The sequence below is a fragment of the Cryptotermes secundus genome, unplaced genomic scaffold (genome assembly GCF_002891405.2).
Source record: "Cryptotermes secundus unplaced genomic scaffold, Csec_1.0 scaffold159, whole genome shotgun sequence".
Classification (NCBI taxonomy): Eukaryota; Metazoa; Arthropoda; class Insecta; order Blattodea; family Kalotermitidae; genus Cryptotermes; species Cryptotermes secundus.
Window position 1 is genome coordinate 808,172 of NW_019725416.1, and position 26,334 is coordinate 834,505.

A 26,334-nucleotide genomic window follows, 5' to 3' on the forward strand; every position below is an offset into this window, starting at 1 on the left:
AAAAACTTCAGAGACTATTTCATGCATCCAAGAAACCAGAAGTTCGGTTTCACTGAATGGTGACGTTTCGTTACTGAAAACTGAGCTGTGTTGAGCATGGAGCCTGCAGGACAGGCGCTGGTCTTAGTGTAAACCGACTGACTTCATTAAGAAACCGTGGCTTCTTTTTTAAACACTCTCTTTTATTTATCCACACGAAAGTGTAAATAGGAAGTGTCGGTTTCTTCAAAAAGACCGAACAACGAGTGTTTTTGTGCCCTGAGATGAATGATTCCGGCTGGCCAAATGTTTTATTTCTTTAAACTGTCGGTTCAGTTACATTTTCGCCAAGGGTTCTGCAGGAGTACGAGGTATTTGTCCAGTTTCGCACATAATAAAGAGATGTTTACAGAGTAAACCGATCCACTATCAGGACATAGCTTATTTTTGTACGCCCAATATTTAATGGAATCCGGAGGTTCATTACCGTGTTCACGTAAGTTCGCCATCGAACAAATTTCATACAACAAAATTTACTTCTTGTGAGATCTAAGCAATAGCGGGGGTAATTTTTTATTACTAGTGGGATGGGACTAAGTCCCTTGCACTGCGGCCACTTTGGCCTATTGTACCAGCCCCAGATGACAGGTAAGGGTGATTGTGGAGGAATTGGTGGAATGAAGATTGGCAGGGGAAACCGAAGTACTCGGAGAAAACCTATCCCAGCGCCACTTTGTCCACCACAAATCCAACGTGACCAGACCTGGGATCAAACCCGGACCGCCGCGGTGGGAAGCCAGCAACTAACCGCTTGAGCTATGGCGCGGCCTTAATTGCGAGGGTAACTATGAAGATCACTACATTCTTCGATGTGACACAGTGTAATCTGGTAAAAGTTTTCCGATGTTTTGGAAGAAAATACTGTCCCCATTTTCAGAATCGAAGTGTAGACTGTGGAACCAAGCAGCCAGTAGCTTCATGCTTCCTTGTATTTGTTCTCTTCGACCTTCCCCCGAAACGTCAGTAGACTTCTACCAGACTATACAGTGGCACATTTCGATTAATTACTTCTTGTGGTTCACACAACTAGTCTGTCATTGCCCATAAAACTACAGTAAACTCTCGTTATAAAGGCAAAGAAGTACAGTTCCTGTGCTTCAGTAACTAAGCATTGCACCATCAAGGCGTATTGGGAATGGATGTATATACATATTTTCTTGACCTTGAAGCTAGGACGTGAGTGGTGAACATCACGCCCCGGCAGCCTTACCCCCGGGAAAACGACCCGGTGCCCATTGAATAGGAGGCTGGGAGGACCACATAGCCGGTCTGGACGACGTGAAGAGATTCTTGCATCTACCAACACTCGAACTCCGACCCCTCGGAGGTCCAGCCTGCAGCTAGTCGCTATACCGACTGAGCTATCCCAGCTCCTCACGTCCAGCTTGCAGCTAGTCGCTATACCGATTATGGAACCAAATCTGGCTGTGAACAGCTGTGAATTTTTAGAGACGTTGAGACACTAAGAAAGTTTTGTATTTAAAAAAAGGACGCCAATAGATGTAATCACATTTTGTGTTTCCATGTGTATTGCATGTATTGGCTATGTACCCTAAGGTGTACTTCCGGAATACCACTTCACTCGGTTATAGCAGACATCGGCGATAAAGCTCCCCTGTTAGTCCGTTGTATCGAGAGTTTGCTGTACTTTCATGAACAATCTTTGTCAAAGACAGCACATTTCTGTATAAATATTTCCGTGAAGCTTATATCTGTTCAGTCTTAATTTCTGAACGGGAGAAGACGGCTAAATTGTTGATCGGAATGGTGTAGCCATTTTATGAGGGCTTTCATCCTTCCTGACGCCTACAACGCCAAGTTCCATTATAAAGACCTCAGCAAACTTCATGCTCTAATTTTCTCGTAAGCATTTCACCATAAGCACTTTGCTGCATGAAAACTAAAGCTCCCCCAGCTTTTCCACCCGACTTAGTTCAGTGTTTTAGTAAGAATCTTATATACAGACCAAAAGATCCCTTCGCTTACTCAGAAGACTTAATACCCAGACACTTGTTTTCTTATCACAAGGTTTTCCGCGTCTTCTTTCTGCTAGTGGAAAGTTTACAGCAAGGGACAAGGGAGGATGCTTGGCGGTTCGAAACTTCCTGTCTGTTAGAGGCTTATTACTCAATCCTCAGATTTGTTGCTGTCTTGTTGCTGAGTAAGTCGATTCAATCTCTGAATGTGAATTTAATAAAACCTCAAATGCTCACATGCGTTTACAAGATGTCAACATTAAGACGTTCCTACAAATATATTAACAACAACTAAATCTGTTAGCATTATTTACAAAATTTCAATAAATCGAATCTTAAGTACGAACTTAAACAGTTTGTTCGCCGTCGAAAGGCCTGGTTATGACATAAAAGGCAAAGCTATCCCTGTAACAGGCCCTCAAGGCCCATAGGGTTGTGAGACGTCGAGGTTCCCAAATTTCCTCTAGATAATCAGCTCACAGATGGCAATAAGGCTGTCAGCCTTACGCGTCGGCAGCCTTTTACTCTCCAGGAAGATTCCTTGTACTCATTTCTGTTAAAGACAGAGTCTACCCCAGGGCCATAGTGAGGCTAGAAGCATTAGGTCAATTAAAAAATCCACCTAATCGGGAATCAAACCCGCGTCAACCAACTACGCTACCGCGTGCTCCCAACTTTCGCGCAAACGACCCATTATAACTTAAATACAAAACGTGTGCTACAACCAAAAATTTCATAATATAATTAAAAAAGAAAATTTCTACTGATTTACATCCATATAGACATTTTAACTAGCCAGATCTATTGTTGAAACCCCAGGCTGCATTTTGGGCCCAAGTTAAGCAATGGTAAACGAGGGAACGGGTATTACAGGGTATATCCTCTTTCTTAAACCGGATTAATTGACCATCGATTTCCGTAATACCAATACAAATTAAGAGGTTCCATAATAGAGCACCTATCATGGGAATGGAGGCAGGTGGTCTAGTGGTTAGCGGTTTTCCTTCCTGAGGTAACGCCGCTTTACACCATGTTTGACCCCACAACAGATCAACAGATCAACTCAGGAGAGGACAAAGAGAGTTACAGCCCCTAAATAACACCGTTTTTATTCTCACTTTGTTTGCGTTTCCTCTGAGACAGTAGCGACATGATGTGACCTGACCTGATGTCCTTGTTGTTTCATGCACAATCTATGTTCTAGGACACAACGCCATGTAGTCCGCTCAAAGTCAACCAAAGTTTCGGAGGAACATGTCGCCTCAATCTTCAGGCTGACAAGTAGGTGAAACAAGAAACCACAAAGAAGCAGGCACCAAACAGAACATAGTTGAAGTGAGGTAGGCCGCACACCGGCATGCGTCAAGACACGATGTCTGCGACATGACGCAAAGAAATGAGCACATTTGAAACGAATGAGATTATGAAAACCGCCGCACACCGGTCTGAGTCATGATGCTGACGAATCACGAATGAAGCAAGACTGCGTCTTTTGTCTCTTGTTTTGATGCGTGTCTTGACGCAGTTGGTGTGCGGCCGCCCTTAGAGGTGACGTGTTCCTCACATACGCCAGTTGCACTTCGTTAGCTACCAGAAGATACAACTATTCATAACCACCGCTGTTAGAACGTCAAGTTCTACGTAAGTGAACGATTTATTGCTTTCGTAGTTAACTTCTGGCCAGTTCAAGGTCACCAAATGGTTTTCCTAATTCCTTTCCTTTAGTGCTCCCTCCCTTAACCCGAGGGACGAGGTCCGAAAAGTAGGAAGGGAATTTAGGGCGGGTTATCTCTCCAGGGACTAAACGCCATCTTTCAGTCCGGGAGAAGGAACAGGAATGCACGGTCTGCAATCATGTAAACGAATATGGAAAGAAGAATTCTGCTGTAGGCCCACGCATATATTTTCAGCTGAATCTATTGGCTGGAAAAGGGAGCGTGTGCTCTTTTCTGTCAATGGACTTTCCCCTGCAGAACTCCTAACCTAACCTCACTTAATCAAATGTCCTACGTGAAATTGAATTGTGAGAATCCCAGTGAAATATATTTGCTTCTCAATCTTCCCCAGTAGAAATTATACGCACGGGGAACACTTTCCCGGGGAAAATGTTCGAACCTAGAATCGTAACAATCAAGACCCGACAATTCTAAATTTCTACGCCGGAAGTTTATGCTAGAGCCGCATGTTTTCTACGAAATACTCTCTTCATTATGTAATAAAGATGGAAGTTTCCATCCTAGTGCGTGAAATCGGATCTGTATCAAGTTTTTATTGCAACAGAGTGTTGTTAGTAACGGGGAATGAGAAGAGGGGAGGAGTCACTAATGGAAATTGTTTGAGCAGACGCATGTCTTCCGAAACTTTTCCTCCAGTATTTAGTTGCCAGAGTTAATAGCTTGCATCGGCGCTACTGCTGCCTGATGGAGCCAAACTGAAAACAACTCTTCTAACGAAGAAAGCAGTCTTCTGGGATTTGGCACCGCGTATATGTGGTGTTAACCGACGTTTCGGAGGAACGTATTGCCTCCATCTTCAGGGTAGAAGGCGGCGATACGTTCCTCCGAAACGTCGGTTAACACCACATATACACGGTGCCAAATCCCAGAAGACTGCTTTCTTCATAGTCACCGCCGTGAAAACCTCAAATCTTACAATTCTTCTAACATTTTCTTTTTTAACTTTCCTCTTCCTTTCGTTCTCGTATTCATCTCTGTTTCCCTTTCCACAAATCCTCCATCATCCTCCTTTCATCATGGTTGTCGGTGGAAGGGAAAACATAACTCATCATTGCGTCTCTTTTAAAAATGTTCTCGTATTAATTTCTGGCGTATCTTTAATATTGTGTTTCCTAAAGAAGAACAAAACAAGAATATTCTGAAATCTGCTACAAATCAAGTTGAGTAATACGTTTTCCTGCCTTGTGCTTAATTCACACTCGCTATCTGCATTAACAGAACTCCTCAATCAAAACCTGAGAAGTGATTTTAAGTAACTGATAAGACAAATAAACAGGCAAGGTATCCCTGTAACAGGCCGTGGAGGACCACTGGTTTGTGAGACGTCGAGACTCCCACATTTTCTAGACAATCAGCTCATAGATGGCGGCAAGATTGTCAACCCTAAGCGCCGGCCTCCCTTTAGCCCCAAGAATATTCCTAGTACTCATTTCTGCTAGAGACTGAGTCGACCCCAATTAAAAAATGCAATGACCTCATCGGGATTCGAACCTGCGACCTTCCGGCTTGTAGCACGGTGTCTCACCCAACTACGCTACAGCGTGCCCCTTCATTTTTACTACGCAATTAAAAATTTGCGAGACCGATACGCACTGACAACCCTTTGGCAGGCTGCACAGTCGTGATGAGAGAGATATATGGAGAGAGTAGTCGCTCATTGACGGTGGTCCAGATAAAGTTCGACCCTAGGGTTACGTGCACTCAGATACAGTAACCACTGCTAGTGTACAGCATATTTACTGAATGTATTATTACATCTGGATCGTCGTAAACGCATATTCAGCCAGGGCACTAAAATGCTTTCTTCAAATGTTTACGCCGTGACGGGGTCTTTCAAGCTGTTTCGGCTACGTATGCTTTAGTGAATGCAAGGACATCATGATATCCAAGTTTAAAAGAGCACAATGTGAACGTATATGTAATTACATACGATACACTTTTCAGCTGTGAAGATCACAGGGGCCGCGCGGTCTAAGGCATGAACCTTGTTCGACAGCTCGAACAATGTGAACGTTGGTTCAAGTCCCACTCGAGGCATGGATGTCTGTGTGCGTTTATTCTGTGTTTGTGTTGTCCTGTGTGTAGATAGTGGCCTTGCGACCGGCTGATCCACCGACCGAGGAGTGGTACTGACTGTGTATAAGCGGACAAGGATCACAAGGGCTGTAGAGCCATAGATAAAAAATAAATACTTTTCGGGTCCGAATGTTCGGACAAGTTTGTTAATATTATCGTGAAAGATTATCAAGAAATTATTTTGCATCGAATGAATGCAAAGCCATTTGAAGTTCTATAAGAACTTGCAGTTGATAACACTATAGAAACGCATAATTGGGGAACACAAAATGACGCAATTATCCAACACCGTAAATTGTTTTAATCTGCTGCATGGTACGCCATCAGGTGGCGGATGTAGGAAACGACCTTCAGATGTGGAGAGTAGCTGTGAGTATTTTGAATAAGTAGCAACAAACAGCCAATAAGAAGCGGCACAGCAGATGGAGGATTAGGCTGGGCTAAAAAAAAAAACCCTCACCGTGAGCGCGTAAGAAACTAGGACTGTGTATACAAAATGTTAATCTAGACGGAAGAAACATCATAGGAGAACTAGAAGAAAATGGATGGATAATACTGTCACGTGTTTATGGCTCCGTGACCAATACTAACGGGTTCTGGACTGCATGACTGGATTTACTGATACCCCCTTTACAATCACTCTGAATCACAATCAATTACAAGAGCTCACGATTCATGAATGCCTAAGACTCGCTCCAATCTGACTGGACTGCGACTGTTTTCTCTTCTATTGTGATTGACTTGGTACTGATTTATGAATCACTCATTTCTAAATTGCGAATGAATTACGAATGAATCCGTTCTGATCTGCACGGCCGTTTATTAGCGGTATTCGCGGAAAATGTTTGTTCCTTCCGCAGCAACGATCTGCTTTCCAAAAGTCTGTGTCTTTCAATTTCATATCCATGGACACGCTTGTTGCTTCCATCGCAACGAAGTCTACGGCTTCAATTCCCGTATCCACGGGCACGTCTGTTTAAAACTAAGCGATGGTTTGTGTTCAGGAATCGTATCTCTGCGGAAACGCGTTTGCCACTTCGTTTCCGAGAAGCGGCCTACATGAAAATTGTAAATAAATAGATGGCCGGTCACGGTAGCCGAGCGGTCTAAGGCATGCACTGTCTTCGCTCGCTCGGAAGCCGGGATCGTGGGTTCGAATGCCACTCAGGGCATGGGTGTTTGTGTACAGGTAGAGGCCTTGCGACGAGCTGATCACCCGCCCAAGGAGTCCTACCGAATGTGTAAGATCTAGAAAAACCGAAGTGAACGGAGAAGTTCATGGAGGCAGGCCTACGCCCACTGGGGTTGTAGTGTCAAGGAAAAAATATATATATAAAGAAATAAATAGATGTGACAATGTTGATTGGATTCGTTTGATTAACGTTAGGGACCAATGGTGGGAGCTGAGAGGACTTGTGAAAAATGACCCTGTTTCGTGATTTGGGGTTTATTTAGAAATGCATTCAAAACAGGTAACTTCAATTATGTAACCTCGAATGGCAAGAAGATATGAAAACAATGAATTTGAAAATATGTGGAAAGAAACGGTTCTGACCTAATCCGAGGTACCTTCCTGGCATTTGCCTAGAGATGTTCAGGAAATCTTAAAGAAATTTCAATTAGGACAGACGATCCCCGAGCCAAGATAAGACCCACGGACCATGCGGATAAGAGGAATCTGATACGCGCTCTGTTCCCGCTCCATTACTTTGTTAGTCAAATATGCAAGTCTGGTGTTAGTCTGAGCCACGGAGGAGCCCCTCGGATGTGAGTCATTAACTCCAGTTAATGCAGTTAAATGAATCAGATAGGAATGCACCTATTAGAGGAGGCTTCGACAAACTTCCTCATTGGACCTCATGCCATGAAACCCGCGCCTCGCTTTCAGCTGAGGCTTCTCCTATTTACATCTAGGGTCTCAATATCTCGCTAATTTAAGACGTCTGCATAACATCGAACGGTACTACGATGAATTGGAAAGGGTCTGGAAGGAAGCGATTGTGGTTTTCCCGAGGTTCTAACTCGGTGTTTGCCTGGAGGGACCGAGGGATCTCTCAAGCACTGTGTAGGACAGCAGGTTACATGCAATGACTGCGCTAAAATAAGCAATTAACGAGGTACATCGAGTATCGTCCACCTTCAGTAGCTAATACGCTACTTACTCAGAGGAAAAAGAAATGTTTAACCTTTTATGAAACCCAAAAGCCCATTACCGTGTTCACAAGAGTCTGCCACTGGTTCCTATCATGCGCCAGATGAATTCAGTCCACGCCTTCACAATATAATACCTTAAGATCCATTTTAACATTATCCTCGTATCTAAGCCAAGGTGTCCCTGATGGTAGTTTCACTTCGGGGATTCTGATTAAAGTCTGCATTAACTTCCCATATCAATCATGCATGTGGCCATTTCATAATTCCTGACATCAGCATTCTAATATTATTTCGTGAATCCTCCCCTTCTCCCCTTTATCCCAAAAAAGGTCATCCAAATCCATGGTTCTGTATAGCGGTTCTAATTTCCTGTTCTGTAAGTCGCTCAGGTTATCAGGATATGCAGAGAGATCTGGGAAGTTTAAGAATATTTATTGTAATGTGGCAGACTTCACATGACCCTTCCGAGAATAAAAATGAATGAACACAAATCTAAAAATATGGATACTGGAGATGAATTTACAAGTATGTATAGAGGTAAATTCTCCGCGACATAATTAAGTACCTCAGCATGAGGACACATGCGGAAGTTGCTCTCTTAACCTCGGCCACGCTCCAGCCGTTTCACCCCCAGGGCATGTGCCCCCTGGTACCCGCTGGATAGGAAGTTTCGTGGTCCACAGGTGCTGTAGAGAAGATGAATCTCTTATCCTTACCGAGAACTGAACCCAGACTCTTCGGTTCTCCAGCCCGCATCCCAATTGCTACACGATTCGCCTACTCACGCTCCCTCAGAGTAAGTTGATTTGCCTTTTCTATCAGGACATTATTTCGAATTATCTTATCTCTTTTTATGAATGACGTAACTTCCGGCAGGAAGACACAACCACAAGGAAATCGACCCTGTGACATGTTAATTGCGTAAATAAGTCATTATTTATTATAAAATTAATAGACTATGTCCACAATTCAGCACGTGTCAGGAAGATGACAGAAGAAGCATCGTGGAAAGTTCGGTTGTACACAGCCATATAAATGGTCGAGCGTAAGGTTTCATCACTGTAAAAAAAATGGTTAAACATCAAGACGAACTGAGTGACGTGAGCGTAGCAACTGATGTCCCTTGTGACGCGTGTGTAAGACCGGAAGCTTACTACAATATTCACGGTTGCTGTCTCTTTTTAGAACAAATGACATCAGAGTTTGACTGGCCAGATGACTTCATTCTTAAATACGGTGATCGATTTCGTCAATGAAATAAATTTAAGTTTTTGAATGTACACAGAGTTAAGAAATAATAAACAGTGAGATAAACAAGACTGGACTTCACACAGTCTGTTAGCCGTGTGATACATCAAGTACGTAAATCATTAAAACTATACAAGATGATAAGCAAAATATAATTTGCTTACGAAATTACAGTAAGTCTGATAAATATAGAAACTGTTTATTATAGAATGTAAACCTTATAATATACTTTTTTGGCTTTAATTAACCTACAGACCTAGAAAGCACAAATCATGACGTCTATAAATAGTGAATATGTTGCTTTATTTCTCCTCACTCCATATTTTAGTCCACCAATTCCTCTGGGTGTGTTATTATTCAGTTCATTAAATTTTATGTATCCTGTCACTATGACACACCTAACGCATAAAATTATGTAATTTTAGATAAATAAGTCATTACCATTTACTTGGTAAGCAGACAGAATAAAAACATTCACAACTGAATAACAACAGAATTTACTGAGTTTAATTTCATGATGAGAACCATTTCCATTTACTACTGTTATTCCGAACGCTTTAACCGCCTCTGTGATCTAGTGGTCACCGTTCTTGGCTACAGATTCAGAGGTCTCGGGTTTGATTCCCGGCGCTACCAGATTTTCTGAGAAGTAGTGGGTCTGGAACGGGCTCCACTCAGCCTCGTGAGGATAACTGAAGGAGCTAGTTCAAGGAAATAGTGGCTCCGGTCTAGAAAACCGAAATCAACGGGCGTGAGGATTCGTTGCGCTGACCACGCGACACCGTCTATCGGGTAAAGTTGGGACTGACTTCGCGCCGACGAGCGGCGGTCGCTCGGTCGGTATAGTTCGCTTGCGGACTAGAGGCCACGGAGTTTGTTTATTCTGAACGCTTTATAAGTCTAGTCACTGATAGCATCATTAAATAGACCACAGGGATTGTGTAATTCCTACTTCATTAATTTTAGGGTATTTTTAAAAGATTTCTTACAAACTGTTAATTTGACATAAACGGCCTACTGTACTTTGCTTATGCAATAAGATTGACAAAAGAAATACGTCAGATATTCCTTGATCCATTTGTAGATTAAAGCTGTTTGAACAATACTTTAAAAGCTGGCTCATACCTCCCACGAAGAAACACGATACGTCTGTTACAAAGCTCAGTTGGTTAAGATGCTGCGAGAAACGTATGCGTTTGTTCTGAGACTCAAACGAACCCCCTCAATACATTGCGCAGAATAGATGCAATGATACTGAGCCTTAAATCCATGCGTATAGTTCCCACTGCCATACTACCTTCATGGAGCTGAGCCCTCCTTGAGAAGCTACCAATTATGCAGCTACTCAAGAACTTTCCAGCATTTTATGGAACCCGAAGGTTCATTGCCGTGTTCACAAGGGTTCTCCAGCGGTCCATATCCTGAGCCAGATCAATCCAATCCATACCATCCCATCCGATCTCTCTGAGATTCATTTTAATATTGTCCAACCACCTAAGCCTTGGTTTCCCAGTGGTTTTCCTTCTGACTTTCCTACCAGTATCCTATATGCAGTCCTCGTCTCCCCATTCGTGCTACATTCCCTGCCCACCTCATCCTCCTTGACTTGATCATTCTAAATATACTTGGAGAAGAGTACAAGTTATGAAGCTCCTCATTATGCAGTTTCCTCCAAACTCCTGTCGCTTCATCCATAATATTATATTACTGATAATTAAATTTTAGATAAAAAAAAAGTAAGAGATGAGTCAGGAGTTATGTGTCTACCAATTTTAAGGCACGAAGAAGCTTCCTGTTACAGATATCGTCCAGTGTTAATGGCCTAACACTGGAAAGGATCCAGCCCCTTGGGTAACGGTGTGAACTGCTTTTATTATTGTACTATCCTTCGGATCCTTGAAAATAGTACAAGTCTGCTTTGCTTCAGCCTCTGGCAGCTGGTTTCTTCTCTCCACGTCTACTAAAGATAACCGGCAGAAACTCTTGATGCGCGAACCGATGCTCCCGTTAATTCTCTTGAAAAGAATTTATTCTGAAGAAATACATATATGTTCTTCCTTATCTGCTACTTCCACTGTTATAGGTATCCCTTGAAACCTGTCCCAAATAGTCAAGATAACCAAGTGACGTTTCGGCGGCGGTAAAACCCAACAGTAAAGCAAGCACCATATTCATAACATATAGACTTAAAAAAGTACTAATACTGAACACTGTCTAAAGTCTGGTTTATCTTTATCTTAATGCATGAAAAACTGTCAGCACTTTATCTACAGAAATGTGAAATCTGAACTTACACCACCTACTCATTCACAAATCCATATTCAAATGCGAAAAGAGTGTACTGTGTTTCCATCCAAATATCCATATTATATACCATGACGTAAACCATCAGTTCGCCACTTACAACTGACGGGTCCATTTCAAGCGGAATTAATAAAAATAATGGGTCTATAAACAATTAAATTACAAAACAACTTTCCTAACTTAAGCCTTCTTTTGACTCAATCATACATAACTGCTATAATGACAAAACCATGTTTAACAGATAAATGTACGGTTCTGATTTTAGCAAAGATAGATGCGTGTTTTTGGTTTCAATCACTTACACAGTTATCAACTAATGTTAATTTTTCTATTAACTCCCATTTGATGCTCATTAAAATCAAACCTGTTTACTGCCATCATATCGAGAGTTTCTTTTAAATTATATTTGTCAATTATCATCAATTGAATATGTTAAATTCTAAATTCCTAAATTATTATCGGATAGAACGTTGAATAGATGAATCACTTTAACATGGCCTCAATGACAAATGTTAATTAAGACATACTACTAGCTTTCTTCAGTAAGTGACAGAGAAACAGGGGGGGGGGGAGAAGGAGGAGGAACGAGTTGAAGTGATACAGTAAACAGGTTAACAGTATACTGACCCAGTCCTATCAGATGGGAGGACATGAAGAAGTAGTAGTAGTAGTAGTAGAAGAAGTAGTAGTAGTAGTAGTAGTAGTAGTAGTAGTAGTAGTAGTAGTAGTAGTAGTAGTAGTAGTAGTAGTAGTAGTAGTAGGAGTAGTAGTAGTAGTAGTAGTAGTGGGCCAACTTTCCCAATTGATCAAAAGTTCACAGGGTATTCAAAAGTGCCACAGATAACAAACTTCACGTCGTACTGAGTACATTACTTACTTACTCATGGAGCTGAGCCCTCCACTGGTCCCAATCCTGAGCCAGATCAATCCAATCCATCCCATCCCATCCTATCTCTCTAAGATCCATTTTAATATTATCCACCCACCTACGTCTTGGTCTTCCCAATGATCTCTTTCCTTCTGGCTTTCCTACCAATATCCTATATGCATTCCTCTTCTCCCCCATTCTTGCTACATGCCCTGCCCACTTCATCCTCATTGACTTGATCATTTTAATTATACTTGGAGAAGGCACGAGTACATACTTCGTATAAATATTTTCAGACTGGATACTCACAAGTTTTCCGTCCGAGAAATGACTGGATTATACAGTCGTGACTGCAGAGAGCAGGCAAAGAATTTGGTTTAAATTACTTGCGCCAATGTGAACAATGCAGAAAACAGTAAATGTGCACGCCTGAAGATGGCCGAAATTACAAAACGTGTAGCAGTTAACGTAGTGTATCAATACGGAGGTAGTGCTGAAAGAAACAAATACAATTGAAAATACAACATATTGTGACATGTTGCGAAACGGCACGTCACCGCGGGAAGAGTGGCGGGGTGATGACTCGCCTATTGCGCGAGCGCTACGTTACCGCCACGTGCCGCTGGGGAGGTAGGGGTCCTCCGTTTCGCAACATGTCACACTATCATGACGCTACAATCAAACACTTTTTGTGTCAATTAACCTTTCGTAAATATCTGTATCGATTTTGCAACACTGCTTCATCGTCGTGGATTATAATCAATAGCGCTGTCAGAAATCAGTTTCATCCTAAATTACTACACTGAAGGACCAACAGTAATTAACAAATTTGGGGCCGCCCCATAGCTCAAGCGCTTAGTCGCTGGCTTCCCACCGCGGTGGCCCGGGTTCGATCCCGGGTCTGGTTAAGTGGGATTTGTAAGTGACGCTGGGGCAGGTTTTCTCTAAGTACTTTGGTTCCCCTGCCAATCTTCATTCCACCAGTTGTACCACAATGACCCTCACCTATCATCTGGGGCTGGTACAATAGGCCAGAAGTGGTCGCTGTACAAGGGACTTAGTCCCACCCCACTAGCAATAAAAAAATACTAACAAACAAAGAGCTCCGTAGAGCAGAGAACGTTTTAAGAAGCAAACAGTTGCTGAGCTAATCAAGAAATTACCAGTATTTTACAGAACCCGACGGTTCATAACCGCGCTAACAAAAGCCCGACACTTGTCAGTATCCTGAGCCAGACGACTCCAGTCCACAGTCTTCCATTCTCTTGTTTTATGATCCTTTAGCACATTATCCTTTAACCTGCGTCTGAACATTTCCAGTGGTTTCGTTCCTTAAGATATTCCTATCAAAACTTTGTATGTATTTCCCATCTTTCTCAGGCATTATAGTTGCCCTGTCCATATTATCCTCCTTGATTTCTTCATCCAAATATCTGCTACATGCCCCGCCCATCTCATCCTCCTTTTTTCCCCCTTGGCACTACAGCCCCAGTTGGCCTAGGCCTACCTCCATGAACTCCGTTCACTTCGGATTTTCTACATCTTACGCATTCGGTAGGACACCTTGGGCGGGTGATCAGCTGGTCGCAAGGCCTCTACTTGTAGACAAACACAGAAAAACGCACACAAACATCCATGCCCTGAGAGGGATTCGAACCCACGATCCCGGCTTCCAAGCGAGCGAAGTCAGTGCATGCCTTAGACCGCTCGGCTACCGTGACCGGCCATCCCATCCTCCTTGACTTGAGAATTCTAATTATACTTGGAGAAGAGCACAAGTTATGAAGCTCCTCATTATGCAGTTCAGGTAACATTTACGACAATAAAAAGCATGGTGGAGAAACTCGGGCGAGGTTCGTTGCAGTGGCTTCGTAAAGTATAAGGCATTTTTTGATGGTCTCCATTGTCTGGCATTCTAAAAAAAATAGAACACAACATTTCGGAAATTGAATCTGCTTCTATAGCATTTCCTGTGAATGTGGCAGAAGCCACATACATTGGCGAAGCAGGTATAGACGTCTAGCCGTGAGGCTCCTTGAACATAGGCACACACTCAAAGAGGGTCTACTCCGTGATTTTAGTCCGCAAGCGAACTATACCGAACGAGCGATCGCCGCTTGGCGAAGTTAGTGTCAACTTCAGCGGATAGAGGTGTCGTGTGGTCAGCACAACGAATCTTCACGGCCATTAATTTCGGTTTTCGAGACCGGAGCCGCTATTTCCTTGAAACAGCTCCTCAATTACCATCACGAGGCCGAGTGGACCCCGTTCCAGATCTACTTCTCAGAAAAAAATCTGGTAGCGCCGGGAATCGAACCCGGACCTCTGGATCTGTAGCCAGGAACTCTGAGCGCTAGACCAGAGAGGCAGTCAAAGGGGGTATACTAAAAAAATCAAAATTAGCCCAACATGAAGAGGGACATAGGGTAAGCTGGGATGAAGCTAGGATCTTGGAAATTAAGAATTAACAGAATGTATAGGAAATACAAGCCGGTCACGGTAGCCGAGCGATCTAAAGCATGTACTGTCTTCGCTCGCTCGGAAGCCGGGATCGTGGGTTCTAATCCCACTCAGGTCATGAATGTTTGTGTGCGTTTTTCTGTGTTTGTCTACAGGTAGAGGCCTTGCGACGAGCTGATCACCCGCCCAAGGAGTCCTACCGAATGTGTAAGATCTAGAAAAACCGAAGTGAACGGAGTTCATGGAGGTAGGCCTAGGCCCATTGGGGCTGTAGTGCAAAGGAAAAAGAAATAGGAAATACAAGGAATCTGCCCATATAGCATGCTTAAGCAATCCGAGCCAACCCAGTCTGGACATTTCTGACATGTGGATCTCTCTTATCAGCAATGAGGTCAGCAACTCACAGAGATCAGCATGATGTGATAAATACTCCATATGTTTCTGTAAGGTGTCAGTCCTGAGTGTTCAGGTGGCACTAGCGATAGGCACAAACTGTTTCACAAAATTCTCTAAATAATCCTTGCTTTATCGCAATTTTTATAATTTCGTGTAGTCTCCTTCCGAGAAACCGATGAGGTCATTGGATTTTTTTTCAATTGACCTAATCCTTCCGGCCGCACTATGGCCCTGGGGTTCACTCAGCCTCTAACAGAAATGAGTACCAGGAATTAAATAAATAATTTTCATGGGGAGTAAAACGCAGCCGGAGTGTAAGGCTGACAACCTTACCGCCATCTATGAGCTGATTGTCTAGATAATGTGGGACCCTCAACGTCTCACAACCCTATGGGCCTTCACGGCCTGGTACAGGGATAGCTTTACTTTTCTTTTTACTCCTTTCGACAAAACCTGGTCTCAGGTATTTACACAGCTGTAGTTTGCAGGGACTGTCCAGTGATTGAGGTTAGCTCTTCTTAATTGACCCAATAGGGTAGGTGTCTCTCCCCTCACCTGAGGTCAGAAACAGGCCCAGTTTCCGAAACGTTGTGTTCTCTGGATTTTAGAATACCGGACGATGGATAAAGTCCAAAAACCCTGTATTTCTGAATGTTATACAACATCGTCAGAATCCTTCAGACTCTACGCGTTCGGAGTTGTTTCGCATGCACACAACAAAGCATGCTGTTACTACACGAACATTAGCATTAATTTCCTTATTGCAATACCTGTGTCTCATATAGGATCAATTCATCCAAATAAAGAGGCTCTTACAAAAGAGAAATCAAGAGGCAATAACTCCATAGTATTCCACTAACACGTTAGAGCTGCTTCACAGGGTGTTGTGTGTTTGTGTAGAGGTGGTTGCAGGGGAGGGAGGCGCTAATGATTGCCCACGCCATGTAAACACGAAACGGCTCTCTGGCATACAGAGAAATGAGAGAGAAACAACGGGAGAAGGGAGACCAGCACAAAAAATGTAACGTTACATTGTAATAAACCGTCATTTTCTGTATTAAACGAATGTCCCTACCCTGGGAAAATGTATCGTGCGTACATGGAAATCGAAATTTACGAGTTCTGTAATTAGCGTTGAAACCTTGCGCGTCATAATAATAAATTTTGGTCACAAAGCTACATGTAAACATATGCATTTATACACATGGCTGTGTTTCTCGTACTACTAACCGAAAGGCCCTTAGCAAACTGGGCCTATGCAACGTTTCAGAGGGCCATGTTTATTTATTGGCTTCTAACAATAATATAGCCCGCATGGCATGTCATTGACACATCTACGTTCACTACACAAGCCCATATAATTCACATTTAGCCCTATACGTACAGACAGAATGCAATGTGCATTAATGTTAAAGCCATGTATGATTATCAAATTATATTATTACTGTCTGTGCTAGAGTGCTCGTATGTTTCGCTTACATAGTATCCACTGCCAGAAAGATTCACACCTCCCCCACCTACTCCACTCACTAACAGTAATCGTACACCAGCATGTGAACCATGGCCCACGCATTGAATATGAACATTAACGACTGCATTTTTGTTAATATACTGTGTTTTAAATGTTTTACGAAATCCAACATTTCCTGGTTCTAAGAAATAACTTTCCGATCACAGTGGCCGTGCGATTCAAGGCATAAACCGTCTTCGCCCACTTAAACAGAGGCATTGTGGGTTCGAATCCAACGCAAGGTATGGATGGCTGTGTGTAGGTAGCGGCCTTGCGGCTTTCTGATCCCCCGTTCAAGGAGCCCTACTGACTGTGTATAGGATTCAGACTCTGAAAAAGCGGCCAAGTTCCAAAGGGCAATAAGTTCCAGTATTTAAAATATTTAAAAATAAGGCCGGAATAGAGACATGGGGTTAATATAGCGAAACAAACTCAGTTTCCCCTTTACGGCATATATCACTTTTAAGCCCTAGTATGAAAACTGACTGCCGGATTCCTGCGTCGGTACACCATATGCCTCTCGTACAAGAAATCTAATGGCCTCACACCAAAGAGCAGAATGCCAAAGTATGAGAAATATGAAATCATTGACTTTTTGGGCATTATTCGTCGTCCTATTTTTAATAAAAAACGTTTCGAAAAAATGGATTCCACCTCCCCTCTCATGTAAAAAGCCTACTCGTTGGAGCTAGCCCCTACATCCGGATACCAAATGAATAAAAAGCAGCAATTACAAACCAAACACAGCATAAACCACCTGCGGGAGTTAAGACTAAATGATGGGAATTCAGATGGAAGAAAAATCAATATTAGCCCAACACGCATAGGAAGAAGGCCTTAAATTAAGCTGAAACGAAGAGAATGTTTTGCAGATTGAACCTAACATCGGCCATCTATTTATCTGTCTGTCTGTCTATCTATCTATCTGTACATCTCTATCTATCTGTCTGTCTGCCTGTCTATCTATCTACAGCTCTACAGCCCTTTGTTGGACCTCGGCCGCTTTTTCATTTTCTTAATCCTATATACAGTCGGTAGGACTCTTTGGACTGGGGATCAGCCCGTCACAAGTCCCGACACCTACACACAGGCATCCATGTGTCGAGTGGGATTCGAACCCACGAACCCAGTGTTCGAGTGGGCGAATACGGTTCACGCCTTACAGCGCGCGGCCACTGCGATCGGCACCTAACATCACGCACAAGAACTAAAAGAGAAATATCAGCCCTCATGGCTCTAGGAGCTCATCCGATCAGTCAACAGCTTGGAGTGTCTCGCATCTGCAATTCCATCACTGAAGGAGTTAGAAAATTACAGCTCTGCCCGGCTCAGATACTGTGGTAATCTTATCTGTTTATGTTAGTAGGATACGGAAGTCTCGTTTATGTAATACCTATCGGTAATATTCTGTGTGCTGTTGGGTCCTCAGTGGCGTTCAGGATTTTTTCCTATTTGAAGTTCAATCCTTTCTGTTTCTTTGGTCTATACTTATATTTATTCTTGTGTTATCTGTGAGACTGAATGCCCCATCATTGATTTTACAGTATCTAGAGTTGTACTTTACTGTATAGGCTATGGCCGTTACATTATGCATGGTCACAGAGACGATGTGTGGTGCACGTGGCGTTTTAAATTTGCGTCTTAAATCCTGCAGGCGCTTTATCGTGTGTTTGGCTTATAATTCCTTGTGTAGGCACTGGCGTTCGCAGATAGACTACAGCCAAACTAAATAAGTTTTACCCTGAAGATGGAGGCAGAACGCAATCACCAGAACGTTGCTATTAATAAAAATAAGACGGTCGATAATGTCCAAAAGCCAATCACTCTATTAATACAAAACTTTTTATCTTGCTTACGAAAATTATAGATACAATAGGTCAAGAGTTAAGCTAAAGTCATTTTTAAATAAAGTATGCAGTATGATCTGTTTCTGGAAACATTTCGACAGGTTAGTCGTGCTCTGAAATGAACAGAATACAGTATAATTTAGAATATAAGCCTGAATATTAATCCATGGATTTGATTAGTGGCTTAGCTGGTAAGAAATTCAACGCCTTTAATGGGGACCAAAATATTCATTACCTTGTTCACAAGGACGTGTCACTGCTCAGTATTCTCAGACATGAACTCAGCCCTCATCCTCATACATTACCCTCCGATCCATGCATACGTCTTCCAAATGGTCTCTTCCATTCAGGATTTTCGACCGAAAGATTGGACTCATTTCCCGTCTCTCGCAAACTTTCATCGTGCCCCGTATTTCCCAGCATTCTTAGTTGAACATCATAATGATATTTGGCCAGGTCAGAGCAGCTGCGCGGTCTAAGGCATGAATTGTCTTCACTAGCTAGGACGCTTATATCGTGGGTTCGAATCCCACTCAAGCCATTGATGTTTAGTGTATGGGTTTATTCTGTGTTTGTGATGTCCCGTGTTCGGATAGCGGCCTTGCGACGAGCAGATCTCGCGTCCAACCGTCTGTGAAAAATGATTACGGAAATGAATAAGAGGCCTGGGTCCTACATGGGCTGCCAGAGCCGTTGTAAAAAGATACATCTGGACAACAGCACTGATTACGAAGTTAATTAGTATGCAGTTTTCTTAAACTACCTCCTATTTCCTTCACGTTAGCTTCGATTATTCGCCTCAACACTCCGCTCTGAAATAGTTTCAATGTGTAATCTTTCCTTAACGTGATGGACCTGGTTAAGCAACATCCTAATTTATAGTTCTGCAATATTATAATCTCAGATCTCATGCTTGATGACTTCATCGTCTGAATTGCCACCAAAAGAAGACAGTTCCTTAGACAAAGCAAAGCTTCATACACAGTCCTATGAAGCAAAGACTGTACTAACTTACGTCTTAGATTACCTAGAACGAAAGGGAGACAACCGCTTAACACTCAAGGAGACGGTGTTTAGGCCGGCGGCCGTTTCACATCAGCCTTATAGTCTTCTCTTTAGAGGCTGACTTTCAACTGACAATTGAACTGGTCAACTTAATTGTCTTCAAGATAACTCCTCACCTCGAACCACATCGAAAATACCGTTCTAATGTTGCCGTTGCTTAGAAACGGGTTGCAGAACTACGCTGTTCTATTGTTGCGTGCATGATGCGGGCGTTACATAGCAACGCCCTCTCTTTACAAAGTCGCCGCTTAGCAACGGGTCTACACGCCACAATACTATTACTACTGCATCCTCAACAGACAAGGCAACCATCTGAGGAGCATCCACGCAGGCATGAGCTAACAACTAAGAGCCTACTGCAAACGTAATGACAAGTAAGTTCTCCTATGTACTACCTAAGCACTGCGTACTATCCAATTCCACTGACTTGCTTCTTATGATATTTTCTTGAAAGAATTCCAACCACCATAACCTTGACCCTGGAATTTCAACTGGTTTGGCTGTGGCGCGAGAAATCATCTACTTAATAAGAAATCCGCTCTGGATTTCATCTATGCTCAATGCGATCCCCGCTCTAACGCACTGTGTCGAACTAACCAGAAAATAGTACAGGAAAGGCGTGCCCGTGTAAAGATATAAGCCAGTATATAATTAATTCTAATGAAACTTTTACAGCAATAAATTCGAAATTAGACTAAATTTAAAATTTCCTCTACCTTAATAATTTAAAATTATTTTCTCGTATTGCTGACCTAGTTCAAAACTGACATAAATTATCTTGTGAATAACTTCAAATACTGAAGGAACCTATTTACCGTATATATATATATATATGGTAAATAAAACAAGTTATAATAATTCTTTTAAAGATCTTGTTTACAAACTCCTTTATTTTGATGCTAAAGTATTTATCAAATAATTCAGGCTAGTCTCAATTGAAGTGCCCATCAGAGAACTGCTCTACAAACATAAGAACACAAAATAACATCTAAACCAATTCAGACGAATGAATTTAAATTTATCTCACTTCTGAACTAGGGCAGTTGAGCAGAAATAGGAAATATCAAGTGTTGAGGCAGAAACCCTACAAATTTTAGTAATGTATGAGAAGATTTCATTCGATTATAGAGAAAGCATGTGATGAGGTGATTAGAAATTAAATAACACATTGCCTATATTGGAAACAATGGCTTGACACATCTGCAATTCATGTGTAAGAATTCGGAAATCAAAATAAATAATGCTACAGGTTCTGACCTGTTGCGAGGGAGTTCCAATAATACTGCTCGTGAGATATCAAGTGCCGGCTGTTTCCGTACACTGAAATTAGACACAATAAATTTCACTCTAACATTCCGAATATTTGCATTTTATCTTCCTCCTACACTATGATTACTAGATTCAAATTAATCACTACTAATACATCACTTATTAATCCTTATGCTTCGAAACTCATTCATGGACTGGGCTTGGCATTTTGTTTAGAAGAGGTAACGTGTTTATGCATTTTACTGCCATATTCATACAGGTTTATTTCGCTGGAACAATTTCGTGCAAACAAATGTTTTCCTCTTCCTCCATTTGGGGCATTTGGTTCCCTCCACGTCAGCAATATTTCGGATAGGCACCCTTCACGTCAGAGACATAACTTCTTCGTTTCGCTTCCAGTAACAAAAAGGGCGCCAGAAAATTTTTCTGAAACAGGAGGATGATTTTTCTGTAATCTGTGCGACCACACAGAGTCGAATTATTTTGGAATACAGTGAATGCTGAATTAGAAAGAATGTGGAAGGAAGTTGTCATGGCCTAATTTAAGGTATTATTCTGTCTCTGACTGGAGGGAGCTATGAAAACAGCAAAAATAAAACGTAATGCAAACCAAGATAATGGATGTCCTCAATAAGAATCGAACCAGGCACCCGCCCGAATGAAAGTGAGAAATATTAACGCCTGAGCCACCTTTCTCGGTATGGGAAGATGTTCGAATTATATGACATTGATGAAGGTGAAAGATGAATAAGTAAAGATGGAGGAACAAATATTTGTTAAATTTTACTGTGCCTATTATGCCTGTATTTGGTTTAGTCTCGTCTAGACTGCAGAAAAGGACGAAACCTCCTCCATTAGAAGAGCCAGGTCGATTGTGATGTACAGAATAATGTGGTTCACACGTACGCACTAACGCCGTATACATCTGCTGCTCTCTGTTGAGAGGAGGAAGACATGATAAGTTCAGTGGGGTCTGCAAGACACACAGCACGCATTCTAAGCACTCAGCCCTGCCAATGGGTGAAATTTCGCAGGGCGGCACAAGGCCGAACAGAATCTTTGAATAACTGCTACAAGACCGTCTCATCTGTTCAGACCAAGCAGCGGAAAACAGTCATGATGTTTCTATTGTGACTAAACACAGAATATTTTCTGTTTTTAATTCTGAAAACTTTTGTTCTCCACGTTCAGAGACTGAATATGGAGTTTGTGATTTTTCAGACTTCAATTGGTATCAAAAGGGCTGAGACGAAGACCAGTAAAGGCTCAGAACTCCCGTTCCTGAAGTAAAGCGGATAGCTTCGGGCTCAGCCCTTCACGGAGGTAGCAATGTGATGCAGACCAACAGATAGCTATACAAAAACAGGGTTCGATTTGGAGAATTCCTAATGGAAAATATTAGCCTAGCTAATTCGAAATGTGGCTGCCCATAGCAGGTGCTCAAAAGACCGATCAATGTTTACGACACGTGGGAATGGTCGTTTACATCAACACTTCTGTAGATATACGGAAGCAGATATCACGAACACCATGTCATCAGGGTGTACGGGAGGCGTGGCTACAAACAAGAGACCTTTACTGAGTCTGCTTTACCGTGTCTCACGGTGTTGTCGCTTGCAGATTTACCTATACTTTTTCTTCAACCCTGAAGATGGGGGCGATACGTTCCTCCGAAACGTCGGTTAACACCACATATACACGGCGCCAAATCCCAGAAGACTGCTTTCTTCATAGTCACCGCCGTGAAAGCCTCAAATCTTACAAGAGACCTTTACTAGTCAGACGCTGATCTCGCTCCCGAAGTTGGTAGGAAAATTGCGCTAGACACAGTCAGACACAGTTCCGACCGCCCAGTAATATCTGAGTTCATATCTATGTACCAATACAAGTATGAAATCAATAGGAAAATACACAGTTTTCCAAATCCAGGAAGAAATAACAATGACACGTACTCAATACTCCTTCAAAAAGTAAAGTTATAGTTATCCCTGGGCTAAACAAATTAAGCATTAGGACATGAAGCTGTGTGGGGGTGCGAGGCATAGATCCACGATTCTTGACCACTGCAGTAAATGGAAATGAGTGGTCAGTTACATATGCCGTTTTACCCCCGAGGAAACAACCCCAGGTTTCCGCTGAACAGGAGGCTGGACGGGTTCCAGAGTCAGTCTGGACGCTATGAAAAGGATTCCTCGGTCATCCCCTTAGCAACCTAATTGGTATACCGACTGAGCTATCGCGGCTCCCACTCCTTCAAACCCCCGTTTCAAATTCTAATACTCAGAAATGAAACAAAAGCATGGTGTCCACGAGTTGTATGAAGCCCTGTCCATGAATAGTGGCTCTGTGCAACATTGATGTCTTACCTGGATCGCTGTTGTCGACGCTTTGTTGGGAACTGGGTTGCTGCGAGAGGGGGCCCGGTGTGCCACCAGACCCCGGGGATCTGACATCGTCGTTACCGGGACCAGGGTATGACAGTGACGAAGAAGGAGGCCTCTGAAATAAAAGGAAAAAACACTGTTAATTCACGAACACCAGTCGCATACTGTACATCACTTCAACAAGTTCAAAGCAGAAGTACGCAATTACAGTGACGAACAAGAACTGCAACATGTTCAGAGCAGAAGTACGCAATTACAGTGACGAACAAGAACTGCAAAAAGTTCAGAGCAGAAGTACGCAATTACAGTGACGAACAAGAAGTGCAACAAGTTCAGAGCAGAAGTACGCAATTACAGTGACGAACAAGAACTGCAACAAGTTCAGAGCAGAAGTACGCAATCACAGTGACGAACAAGAACTGCAACAAGAGAAGACATGAAGAGCAACAGATAAATCTTTATACATGTGGCAATGGAATCCCACTCTTAACACATTTATCGGCCTAGTTTCTATCAGCAAGTAAAACAGTATCACTTTCTGTAAGAAATTCTTCATCTGCTACTGAAATACTCTTATGAGTGGACCTGGGATAATAATATATGTGAAATAAAATTTTCACGTGTTAAAATTAATTACGAGAGAATGAGATTCTTTCGGACAAGGTCATGACTCCACTCAGCACTCGCCGGATGATTTGTTTGTAGCATAATCACTTAGCGTCTGTTCTATACATAAACATATAAGTGAAGACAGGTTCCCGATCAACAAGTAAGTCATAAATCGCTTCAAGAACAATATGGTGCTGATGATTACTCATATCACATGACAATGATGATGACTTCAACCACACATAACTAAATAACAAACAAACGAACTGGCTAACTAACAAACTAACTCCATGGGGACGAATTTAGCAGCTACTCAAGAACTTCCCAAAATTTTATGAAACCAAGAGGTTCATTTCCGTGTTCACAAGAGCCTTCCACTGGTCCTTATCCTGAGCCAGATCAATCCAAACCATACCATCCCATTCTATCTCTCTAAGATCCATTTTAATATTGTCCACCTACCTACGCCTTCGTCTTCCCTGTAGTCTCTTTATTTCTGGCTTTCCCATTAATATCCTATATGTATTCTTCGTCTCCCCCATTCGTCCTACATGCCCTTCCCACCTCATCCTCCTTGACTTGATCACTCTAATTATACTTGGAGAAGAGTACAAGTTATGAAGCTTCTCATTATGCAGTTTTCTCCAACCCCCTGTCACTTCATCTCCCTTGGGTCCAAATATTCTCCTCAACACCCTGTCTATGTTCCTCCCTTAATGACAGAGACCAAGTTTCACACCCATACAGTACCACAGGTAAATTTATAGTTCTGTTATTCTAACTTTTATGTTTATAGGCAGCAGACGAGAAGACAAAAGGTTCTGGACTGAATGGTAGCAAGCATCCAATCTCCTCTTAATTTACACCTGAATGAAATTTGGTTTTGTTATCGTCGTTCCCAAATACCTGAACTGTGCCACATTTGCAAAGGATGTTACCTACCTATATGTCATGAATTTCCCTAGCATTTTGGTGACGAGAGAGTAATATACTTAGTTTTCTTTTTGTGTTTACTTCTAGACCAACTTCTATTCATATGATACTCAAAGACGATGATCTTAAAAACTGTGCTTTCTGCGGCAAGGGTCTAGTCTCGTTATCGCGTTTTCTGCTGGAAATATCTTTTTAATCCCCTGAGTCATATGCAGCATTTTTTTCAGTAGTTGTATTCCCCAAACCAGAGAAGCCCCCACATAATCATCTTTCCAAAGCGTCGCAGGCACAGAACAAGGCATGTTTTCTCCCGGATCCGCCCGCCAACCAACTCTCCTGGGACATGCGTGAACATGACACTTTACTTTTCACTGGGTTGAAGTCTACACATGCACGACTTCCATTGGGTCTTCGCTAACACTCAACTTTTTTTTTTACTCACACGGGGGAAATATGAATGAAAATGGATGTAAGGGGACTTCAATGCCAGTAGAAATATGACACATTAATATAAATAAAAAATCTGGAAGAAGAAAATTGTGATGCTCTTATTCTTACGGCATCGAGAGACGATCCCTGTTATACAAATGGTAGGATCTACCCCTAATTTCACGAACATGAAATTACAAGCTTCTCTTCAGAAGTCTGCATAACCTCATGGATACCTAGCTCCACTGTTGTCTCTTAACCGGGCAAATTCCGGCCTTGTGTTGTGCTGTGTGGGCGGAAGCCTAGCGGAGGGCCGATCCTCTATCCAGAGAGTCCTACCGAATACCTAAATGAGCGCTATTTGTAAATGAATTCTGAATCGAAATAGACCAAACGAACATACGGTGTTAGCTGAAGAAGTTGGACTGGTGTAGTCCATAATATGGGACTCAATCAAATAAAATGGGACCCTTAATTTTGAACCATAATTTTTTGTGGGGTTCCGTGGGAAGAATTAATTTTGTACTTCGTGTTAACTTCCTTCAATGTAACATATTTGAATGGCATGATCAGTAGAGAGCATCAAGATTGTACATAAATTTCATACTTTTTTTCAATTTAGGGCTACATGATGTATAGTCTTCAAGAAACATATATATATATATATATGTAAAGTAAATGGAAAATTTTAAAAAGAAAGTTGTATCACATAAAAAACTTACTTTTACCTAGTACTTTGCAGCAATATAAGAAGTTTTTAACACAAACTGTAATAGAAAATGCAATTTTATGGAATAGTCTAAATTATGAAATGCAAAATATATTTCCTTTAGCTACAAGTTCGTACAATGGACTGAAACACGCTTCCTTCTTCCCGTTATGGGTTACAGAAACATGTGCCTCTACCCGTCTCAAAAGAAAAAATCCGTCTCGGTAATCATTCTCCGACGTTTCATACTTTACGTCTAAGCTATCACTGGGTAGACAGTAGCCAGTATTTTGTTTCTGAGATCTGAGAGTGTTATGGTAAT

General features: G+C 42.1%; 1 protein-coding gene across 10 annotated transcripts in view; it reads right to left on the minus strand.

Moving 5' to 3' along the window:
- Positions 1–26,334, minus strand: part of LOC111863322 (homeobox protein homothorax) — a 1,160,896-nt gene that overhangs the window by 466,858 nt on the left and 667,704 nt on the right. For 9 of the 10 annotated variants that reach the window (XM_023849545.2, XM_033751014.1, XM_023849541.2 and 6 more), the window contains 2 exons: positions 23,315–23,447; positions 20,937–20,999 (listed from right to left, as the gene is read on the minus strand). In XM_023849545.2, the coding sequence (XP_023705313.1) occupies positions 20,937–20,999; positions 23,315–23,447 (196 nt within the window). The remainder of the gene's footprint in view (positions 1–20,936; positions 21,000–23,314; positions 23,448–26,334) is intronic. The other variant, XM_023849547.2, reaches the window with a different exon arrangement.